This window comes from Delphinapterus leucas, chromosome 1 (genome assembly GCF_059928025.1).
Source record: "Delphinapterus leucas isolate spDelLeu-1000000601 "Yukka" chromosome 1, BTC_Dleu_Yukka2, whole genome shotgun sequence".
Classification (NCBI taxonomy): domain Eukaryota; kingdom Metazoa; phylum Chordata; class Mammalia; order Artiodactyla; family Monodontidae; genus Delphinapterus; species Delphinapterus leucas.
In genome coordinates, this window is record NC_143129.1 from 39,085,755 (window position 1) to 39,096,717 (window position 10,963).

Below are 10,963 nucleotides of genomic sequence, written 5' to 3' on the forward strand. Positions count from 1 at the left end.
TATTGTTTATGCTCTGTAGAGAATAACACTGCTAAATAATTTGAAAAATTTACAGTTTAGCCACATCTAAATAAATCTGCTAAACTTCATATTAATTGCAGGAAAACATGATATTCAAGGTTGCTGTTCTCTTTTGGTGCTGTTGTTTATATTTTGCCTGTATTATTGAAAACAGTTTTTAAACACCTGTCTGGATTCTCCTTTAAAGGATGAAAATGCTTTATCCCAAATCAGTAAAACAATTCTTTGTTTATGTGTGTCTTCAGAAACAACTCTTTGCTAAAATTCTTTGTGTACCTGAGACTGGGTGGTCCAGCCAACCATTGATGAAGGGCAATCATCTAATAATCCTTTGGGTTTTTTTTTCTTACAGTTTTGTGCTGCCTCCAACCCAGTCCTCTTCAGATCCTTCCCCACCAGAAGTATCTGGCCCTTCCTCATCCCAGGTGGCCACAAAAACTCGCCGACTCAGCTCTGCCTCAACAGGGAAGCCGCTACTGTCTATGGAGGATGATTTTGAGAAATTAATATGGGAGATTTCAGGAGGCAAATTAGAAGCTGAGATTGACCTGGATCCTGGGAAGGATGAAGATGACCTTCTGCTTGAGCTATCAGAAATGATTGATAGCTGAAGGTTGTAGTAGAACATTTAAAACAAAAACACAAAAAAAAGACTCACCAAAAACTGGACTTAGTTTCATCTATTATAACATTTATCCAAAATGATCATTTCTTTAGTCTAGAATTTTCCCCAAATAAGAAATATACCTCTGAATTATCCATGTGTGTTCTGGATTCCTTGGGGTCAGATTTTTAAAGTCCCTTGGTAGTCGTTTTGTCCATTTGATGCCATTGTTTAGCATCTTTGAGAAAAAAGTTCTGTCTTACCCCTCTCTCCACAAAAAGACTGAGCGGGAGACCTAAGTGAAAGGGTACAAGAAAACTTAGTGACTCCTTGAGGTGTTTGTCAGTTTTGGCTTTTTCCCCCATTGTTGTATTATTTCTTTTATGTATTATCCTAATGTACCTACTGTTACCTGAGTTTGAAAAGGATGAAGACAGCTGCTACCATTAAGGACCAAATTTCATGCCACCACTAAACAAAAAAATCCACTCAGTCTGTGTTAAATTGTACGTCTTTTTAAAGGTATTTGGAAAATTCAACTAAGCTTCTAGAGACAGCTGAGCAGCTCAGGAAACCTGTAATCTGGACATAACTTTTTGGATGTGATTTTCATGCTTCTACTGCTCTGTAAGCCTCTGAAGAGCAGTAGCTGATTTATTATTACTGTAATTTTTTAAGGCTTTAAAGTGCCTCAGGGGTCCTCTGAAACTAATTTTCTATTTCTGGGATTCCTTGGATTCTTAATAAGAGATGGTGACATAATGATTACAGGAATTTATTTTTTAGTAAGAAAGTTGTCCCTTCTCTTCTTCAGTACTTGCCACCTTACTAGCATTGAATTATCACAGGGATAAAAATTGGTTAACTTTTAATTTCTAATTCTCCTAGCAAACTCCTCTTGCCCAGTATTTATTTGGTGCCCTTTAAACACCTGAGGGGGGCGGAAATGAACTCATTCAAGCTGCCATTATTTATCTATGGACTGTAGCAGTATGCTGAATTGTACAGTAGCAGGGATTATCAAGATGCTCTGGGGGTGTATTGTATACCTTCCAGTTTTCTTCATTTCCGAATTGAATTTTCTTTTCTTGATGTTGGTCTCCTTCATATCACCTCAAGGTTTAGACTGTGAAGGAACAAGTATGATGGGGATAATAGTCTTGAAAGGAGACATACTGTGCAAAATCAGAAGGAAGAGGAAAGGACCTGCCCATTTTGATATTTTGCTATAGGTGGCCGGTTTTGTTTCTCATAGGGAAATCTGACCCACCTGTCATGTTGGCTCCTAAGGAACTGCTGTTGTAAGCGGCTCATCAAGAGTTGAACTTCATGTAGCGTTTTTGGGAATATGGAAAAGGAAGAAAGCCACAGGATTGCCCATTCAGTTTTGGGAAGATCTGGATGATTCTACACAAGCAAAACTGACTTGAAATTTATGTATAGACACTTCTCTACCAATCCATCTTCAGCTGACTGAATGTTATCTAATAGCCCTTCTCCAAAGCAAGGGTGGAATGTTCTGGTTTCACCGCAGATTTTCTACTCATTTCATTTTTGGAATCGGCTTGTAGATTCCAGGTCCCTTTTGTATATAACCTTTATTCTTTTGCTTTTTTAAAAATAATTTTGTTTCATATTTAAAGCTGTGTATTAGTCAATGATTCATTTTCAGCATTATTTGAACCATTTGCCATTACATAAAGAGAAATACTTTATTTGTGTTTTAAATAAAGCTGGTGTAGGAAAGTCTTGATGTTATGAGTTAAGTAGTCGTACATCACTTCAGCCTGGGATCTGCCTCAATAGAGGCCCAGTTTCACAGATACTATTGGTCTTTAGAAACCTTTTACAAAGACATACTGCCAGACTTCTCCACAAGTATGCTCAGTTTTAGCTGCATTTGCTTTAGGTAAGAATAAATACTATTATATGTGAGGATTTTTTCTGACACTGATACTTAGCCATTAGCATTGTAACTCGAGTAATGTCATTAATTTTTTTAAAGGAGAGAGGGTTTAGAAGTGATCTTAGATGGTTCCAACAATTTAGAATTTTCAAGCATGAAGGCATATAAAATTTTTACTTCAGGAAAGTCCAGTTTTTTGTTATGGGAATACATATAAATTTTTAATTTACCAGAGAATATAGATTTTCCCAAATAGTCTAAAAGTAGTCCCCAAAAAGTTGAGTCAACTTTTCACAGAAAGCAGAACAGATTGTGTGTTCAGTGTTGAGTGATGATGGTTTTCAAAGGGCCCACATGTTGTAGAACTTGGTCATAGCATAGCCAGAACTTTCAAGATAATTTGCAGCTCATGTATTTGTCTCAATAAATGATCCTTAAAGTTCTGGCCTTAACCTCAAGTTCCAGTGGATCCTCTCACATACGACCAGAACATAGTTTGTTTTCATCTCAACTAATCTTTGGTCGATGTTTAATAATTACAGTTTCAGAAATAAAGCTTGTTCTCTATATTGATCAAAGTTCTATGATCCTTTTCTAAAATTGTGGCTTCATTTTGCCAGAATATTTCTGCAGTTCTTTAAAATATTTGCTTTGAATTTGTCAGGAACCAACAGGAACTGTGTAGTCTCCAGTTGCTATGTAACACCACTCTAAAGTAGCTAACATACATTGAGTACTTATTATGTGCCTCTTAATTCACATATCCATTTTGACACTAAATCCTACACTGCCTTGGAAGATTACTGCTTTTTATCTCCACTGGAGTGTCAGAATCAGTGTGTTCAGATACAACAGTAAGAAAGTATATTTTTATGTGCAGTTGGGTTTGATTCGTTGAACCTTTCAAGAACTCTTTTTTTCTTAAATCTGGTCTTTGAAAGCTGCTCAGTAAGTCTGTGGAAGTTTCCACAACCTACACATCTAACTGCATTAATAATTTATTCTCCAAACTCTAATTTATATGAATTGCAAAATGTTAGAGGCATCAACACAAAATACTTGGCCATTTTCTTTTTTTTTTTTTTTTAAGCATTGACTAATCCTCACATCCACGGTGGCATTGGTACTTTTGTTTTTAATTATTTTTGCTGTGTTGGGTCTTCGTTTCTGTGCGAGGGCTTTCTCTAGTTGTGGCAAGCGGGGGCCTGTCACTATCACGGCCTCTCTTGTTGCGGAGCACAGGCTCCAGACGTGCAGGCTCAGCAATTGTGGCTGACGGGCCTAGTTGCTCCGCGGCATATGGGATCCTCCCAGACCAGGGCTCGAACCCGCATCCCCTGCATTAGCAGGCAGACTCCCAACCACCGCGCCACCAGGAAAGACCCGACCATTTTCTTAACATTGTACAATAAAATTGACAGTATAAACAATGGCCATAAATAAGAACAGCAATTAAAATTTTATATTTTAAAAAATAGGAGTCATAAAATTTACTGAGTGGGCCTATTAGTAAAGTTTGGTTGGATTTAATTGGGAAAGTGTTGCAGAGTCTGAGTCAATCGTGACGAGCAACAGTGGATTAAAACTTGGTAATGCCTGTTCCTGGGCTTTTTGGTCTTTAGATTCTGTGACTGATTTGTGTTCAGATAGGAGTAAAGCAATAGCCTGCTGAGTTAAGGGTGTGAACACCCGATATTCAGACTGAAGAATGCAGAGGAGGAAAAATGATTAAGTAAAAGACTACTGTGGGACTTCCCACTGTATGGGGCGTGGGTTCAATCCCTGGCTGGGGAACTAAGATCCTGCATGGCACGGCCAAAAAAAAAAAGACTGCTGTTTGTTGAATAGACAAATGACTGAAATAGGACATTGGATGGATCAAGAACACTCAGAGGAGGAGGAGAAATTTCAAGGGGAAGGAGAAGCTAAATAAGAAGGAACCCTTCCCTGGTAGGTGTATTTGATTAGTGAGGTCACTTATTTAGGTTGAGAGGTCAAGGAAGGTAGTCAAGTTTAGAAAAGCTGTAAGGAAATGTGAAGTACGTCGGCATAACTGCCGCAAAGTGTTTTGGACTGCCTTCCCTTGAAGAGGCTCAAATCAGAACATTATGAATTCTAACCATCATTAAACACTGCTGGCCACTAGGGATAGATTAAGTATAAGGTAAACTTCTGCCTTTGAAATACTTTTAAGGATAAAGTAACAAGAGTGAAATGGGTACAAGAAATAAATGGATGATGCTGTCTATAAAGGGGATGAGTGAGAAATCAACGAGTTCAAGACTGGTCAGGGAAGTTTTCCTTGAGGTGTTAGATCTGGAGTTTTGTGTAGCTTAGCACAGGAGATGATTTGAGCTGCAAAAGAAGCCAAAATTGAGCAGGTAAGGTTTGTTTTTAGTGACCTCTGACAATCCCGTTGGTATTCTCAGAGTCTGTCTTGTCTCATTCTTGCTCAGTTTGCTGTCAGCTGTTCTTGGCTAAGGAATAAACTGGTCTTTTACAAAGAAAGAAGGATCTATTTTAAATGTGAATCTGAGTCACTGTTTCATGAAATCCTCCTGTGCCTTCCCCTTCCCTCCAAAATTAAAGTCCCTTAGAATAGCATGTAAGGCCCTGTTGTACCAGCCTCTTCCATCACTCACCCTTCATGCTCTACACTAGCAAAATTACTGACAGTCGACTTCCCTTATACACCAATCTGTCTCTAGCTGTTTGCCTTTGTTAATGCTGTCCTCTATTTAAAGGTCTCTTTTCTCCTCTTTTCATTGGCTAATTCCTACACACTCCATGACTTCCAGGTTACCTCTTCCAATAATACCCTGTTCTCCCTCTCCCCAAACTGGGCTCTGGTGCCTGTCTACTAGACATATACTCTTTGTTTACCCTCATTGTTTTGAAATTGTTTACCTCTCCATCAGCAGAGTATAAACTCCTTGAGATAGAGATTCTTACTAACCTATATATTCTCAGCACCTAGTAGAAGTCTGGCACATAGAAGGTATATTAGTTTGTTAGGGCCAAAACAACATACCACAGCCTGGGTGGCTTAAACAACATAAATATATTTTCTCACAGTTGTGGGTGCTAGAATTCCAAGATCATGGTGTTGGCTAGTTTGGGTTCTTCTGAGTCCTTTCTATTTGGTTTGCAGATGTTCCCCTTCTCACTGTGTCCTCACATGAGGCATGGCCTTCCCTCTGCATATACTTGTCTGTATTTTAATCTCTCGGTAGAAGGACACTAGTCACCTTGGATTAGGGCCCACCCATATGACCTCATTTAACCTTAATTTCCTCTTTAAGGGCCTATTTCCAAATAGTCACATTCTAGAGGTACTGGGGGTTTAGAGCTTCAACACATGAATTTTGGGGGGCACACTTCGGAAAATAACAGAAAGCATTCAATAAATACTTGCTGCCCATTTCAAGGGCTGTTGATCTTTGTCAGGCTGCCCCTGTCTCTTCCCAACCCCATTCTTTGTCATGCTTCATTCAGCAAGTTTTGAGGCTCCTGGTTGATATGCAAGAAACTTTAAGCTGAGAGGAAGGATGTTCTTCAATATTCAGAAGGCCTGGAGGTGACTCTTCTCAGGATATGTCCCTTTGGACCAGTGATTCTCAGGCTATGTCTCTGTGTACCAGCCATTTGCAGATACCTTGGGAATGTCATGAAAATCTCAAATTTTACAAGAACATTATGATTAGTTGGAACAAAAAAAGGGAAACAAATGTCATAGTACTTTCCACTATCTAATAAATTCATTGAATTGGTGATATTCATTCACAAGTTTCAAACTTCAAAATGTGTATAAGGGTATACAGTAAAAATCCTCCCTCCTACTCCTGCCCCAGCTACCCACTTCTCCTCCAAAACCAATGTTCTCAGTTTCTCAGGTATTCTACAGATATTTCAGGCACATATAAGCAAATATACTTCTATATATTATATATAAAACGTGATATCCTGCACCTTGCTTTTATTATATTTATTATGAACAGTTTTAAATTATGAATTACAAATTCATGACAAATCCTGTTTCACCTATACCCATACCAGCTATCCATCCCCTATTCTGGCCCCCAGGACTGGGGCTAGGGTGAGGCAAGCAAGGTACCTGGGCATAATTTAAGGAAGTGCTCACTCTCAGGGCTGTACTTGTACATGCAAGTGTGACTCCTTAAATTTTATTCCTTAGGCTTGCCCCATCTAAGATCCAGCTCTGCTGGCTCCACCAAATTATTCTGAAGTTAATCTGAAATGTATCATAGCTTACTTTTTCTCTTACTGTATATTGGATATCTTTTCATAACAGGACACAAAGAACTGCAATTTTTATTATAGCTGCATAGTGTTACACTATATGAACATGCAATAATTGAGCTAGTTCCTATTGATAGACGTTTAGGTTGTTTCCCATCTTGGTATTTTAAACAATGCTGCAATGATTATATTATTTCACACATGTAAGTTTGTACGATCAAGTGTCTAGAATTGGAGCTTAATAAGGTATATTACCACCAGTTTTTGATCTTTGCCAACCTAGTGAGAAAATGATTTCTCAGTATAGTTTAGTTTGCATTTCTTTTATAATGAGTGAAGTTTGACCTCTTTTCATACCTTTGAAGACCATTTGTATTTCCTTTGCTATAAAACTGATTGTTCATATCCATTGCCAATTTTTATTTTGGGTCTTTGTGTCAGATTAGAACTGGCTGCAAATTCTTTAATACACCTCCAATAAAGAGGTGGGCTCTATTTTTCCAGCCCTTGAACCTGGCCTGGGGTGTGAACATTATACTAGTTCCAGGCCTGGCCTTAAAGGGTGCTGTTAGCTTCAGCTTTGGCTTCTTAGAGCCTTGGGCCCCCGTATAATAAAGCATATTCCTCTGCCAGAGAGACCATGTGGTGAGGCCCTGAGGCTATATAGACATGGAGACTGACTCAGGTGGGGCTAGCCTTCTAAATACACATGCCAAGGCCTTAGACCATCTGAAGCAGAAAAATCACCCAGCTGATCCCTGCCCTAACTCTTGACCCACAAAGGTCACAAATTAAAAAAAAAAAAAAGTATGCTGTTTTAAGCCATTAAGTTTTGGAATATTTCTTACACAGCACTTTTTTTTTCGAGTTCTTTATATATTAGTAAAATTACCCACTTTTCTGATGTGGTGCAAACATACTTTTCCCAGATCTTCTCATTTTGCTTATTATGGTGGCTTTTTAGTGATGCAAAACTTTATAATTTTTATAGAATTGAATGTATTACTTTTCTTTTAAAAACCAGTTAGAGCATACAATTGAATAAAAGACAATTTTTCAGACCAAGAGAGATGAAATATCTATGATTAAACTGGATGAACTAGAAAGAAGAAACTAAGAACTACAGAAAACTAAAAACTTCTCAAAGACTCAAAGGAAAATTTGAACAAATAGAAAGCCATCATGTACTTAGATTTTTAAAAATTAATTCTGTGGGGCTTCCCTGGTGGCGCAGTGGTTGAGAGTCCGCCTGCCGATGCAGGGGACACGGGTTCGTGCCCTGGTCCGGGAAGATCCCACATGCCGCTGAGCGGCTGGGCCCATGAGCCATGGCCTCTGAGCCTGCGCGTCCAGAGCCTGTGCTCCGCAACGGGAGAGGCCACAACAGTGAGAGGCCCGCGTACCACAAAAAAAAAAAAAAAAGAATTCTAAGTTGTTCTAGATTTAATGTAATCACAGTAAAAATACCAAAAGGATTTTTTAAAATTAGATAAGCTTATTCTAAAGTTTTAAAGAAAAACCAGAATAACTAGGAAAATTCTATGTACTTCTAGTCCTAGTAAATACGAAAACATTATAAAGCTACAAAACTTATAACAGTGATACTAGTCTATAAATAGACACTAAGATCAACTGAACAAAATATAAATGCTATACATAAAAACACATACCTACACACACACATATACTTGGTATATCATAAAAGTGGAATTTAAAATTGAATGAGGAACAAAGGATTATTTTTTTGTAATAGTGATGGACAACTGGGTAGCCACCTAGAAATTTTAAAAGTTGTATCAGTTCTAGGATATACTGGGATAAATTCTAGATGGATCAAAGATTTAAATGGAAAAGGCCAAAATCATTAAGAAAAAAATAGTAGATCTCTTCTCATGAGTTGTATAATCATTCAAATGATTGGTTTTAGAGATCAATCCTTAAAAGTTTAGAAATCATGACTTCAGAAACAGGAAAATGCAAAAACAAGTAGCTAAGCATCTCTACATATGAGATGGGATAGGTATACTGGTGTGTTCTAGTCACACTGTCTTCAAATTCAGCAAATCTCAACTTCACTCCACGCACATCATGACCCTCTATTTGGTTTTTGGGGGGGCTGATTAAAAAGAAATAATTATTCCGTGTGTTTTCTAGCTCTCTCTTTTTTTATTTTTATTTATTTGGTTGTTCTGGGTCTTAGTTGTGGCAGGCAGGCTCCTGAGTTGTGGCTCTCCAGTTCCTTATTTGCAGCATGTGAACTCTTAGTTGCAGCATGCATGTGGGATCTAGTTCCCTGACCAGGGTTTGAACCCGGGCTCCCTGCACTGGGAGCATGGAGTCTTATCCACTGTGCCACAAGGGAAGTCCCATCTAGCCCTTTTTAAAAAATCACTTTCATATCCTTTGATCTCACATTTTTATGAGGTTGCCATTAATATTATCCTCATTAAACAGAAGGCCTTGAAACTGAGCAGGACCCTGCAAGGCCTTCCAGGGGACAGACCCCCTTGTATCTCCTGCCTCTTGTTTATAGAAAACCTTTAACCTCCTAGGACTTCCCTGAGTTTCTAAGAGTAAATTTAATCAGAGAAGTGAGAAAATGCAGAAACAAAGGAAAACAGTCAAGCAAGACAAAATAATGATAGTTTAGCCATAAAACAAAGTCAAGGGCTATAGATAATATCCTGAGCCATATCCTTGAGTTTTTTTTCAGATACCAAAACAACTAAGAAGCTAACTGCATCTTGACCATGAACACCTAGCCTCCAGACCACCTGGAGCCTGAGGATTGATAATGCTGACCCCTGTGACCTCACGTGGTTACCTCAACACCCAGAGAATTGTGCATGAGCTGATCATGTACCTGCAAGCCTCTCCCTTACTTTGTCTTTAAAAATCCTTTCCTAAAAGCCACTGGGGAGTTCGGGTCTTTTGAGCGTGAGCTGCCTGTTCCCCTCGCTTGGCCTCACAATAAACACTGTACTTTCCTTCATCACAAACCAGCGTCAACCGCTTGGCTTTACTGCTCGTCCGCTGAGTGGACCTAAGTTTGGTTTGGTAACAACCTCAGTTAAACAAGTTAGGATTTTGCTACTTGCCCTAAGTGGTGTCCCCTTTGACGGGCCCCTTCAACTCTGAGCTTCAGTTTCCTTGTCTATAAAATGGGTATTCCAATTAAATGAAATTTCTGCCAGCCCACAACATAACCTAACAAATTCCAACTCCTCCCCTTCCAGCTGTGTTACCCAGGAAAAGGAAAGGTCAAACATTGAGACCTTAATGTGTACACATGTATACTACTACTTCATTGAATCTTTAACTCCATGAGGAAGGATCTTTCTTTTTTGGTTGTGCCAGGTCTTAGCTGTGGCCAGCGGGCTCCTTAGTTGCAGCATGCGAACTCTTAGCTGCGGCATGCATGTGGGATCTAGTTCCCTGACCAGGGATCAAAGCCATGCCACCTGCACTGGGAGCCGGGAGTCTTAAATCCCTGCGCCACCAGGGAAGCCCCCGAAGGAACATTTTTATCTCCACTTTGGTAACAACTAAGCCAAGACATGGCAAGGCTGAATAACTTTTAAAAAAAATAAATTTATGTATTTATTTTATTTTTGGCTGCGTTGGGTCTTCATTGCCGTATGTGGGCTTTCTCTGGTTGCGGCGAGCAGGGGCTGCTCTCCATTGCGGTGCGCGGGCTTCTCACTGCGGTGGCTTCTGTTGCAGAGCCGGGGCTCTAGGCTCGCGGGCTTCAGTAGTTACAGCACGCAGACTCAGTAGTTGTGGCTTGCAGGCTCTAGAGCACAGGCTCAGTAGTTGTGGCGCACGGGCTTAGTTGCTCCGCGGGATGTGGGATCTTCCCGGGCCAGGGCTCGAACCCGTGTCCCCTGCATTGGCAGGGGGATTCTCAACCACTGCGCCGCCAGTGAAGTCCAAGGCTGGATCTTGGTCACACACTATAACAGTGCCAGATTTGAGGCCAGAAATCAGACTTCAGGGTTTTCATGCTACATAGATCTTCTGTTGCCACCTTACAATTAGCTCCTCACAAAGTTCATGAGAGTTGAATCGGTTACTGGAGCAAACCAGAGCATCTGGCTTTTGAATTCGGATTGTCTGTGGCCGAAAGTGTCAGCTGTGGGAGCCCTGAGTTTGGGCTTCTTGCGGCCCTACCC

At 39.8% G+C, this 10,963-nt stretch overlaps 1 protein-coding gene across 7 annotated transcripts in view; it reads left to right on the forward strand.

The window, feature by feature from the left end:
* ZC3H11A (zinc finger CCCH-type containing 11A) overlaps nt 1-2,378 on the forward strand; it is a 40,007-nt gene extending 37,629 nt beyond the window's left edge. For all 7 annotated transcript variants that reach the window (XM_089908252.1, XM_089908256.1, XM_089908248.1 and 4 more), the window contains one exon: nt 374-2,378. In XM_089908252.1, the coding sequence (XP_089764378.1) occupies nt 374-632 (259 nt within the window). In that variant the 3' untranslated portion in view covers nt 633-2,378. The remainder of the gene's footprint in view (nt 1-373) is intronic.
* Nucleotides 2,379-10,963: the final 8,585 nt, after the last annotated feature.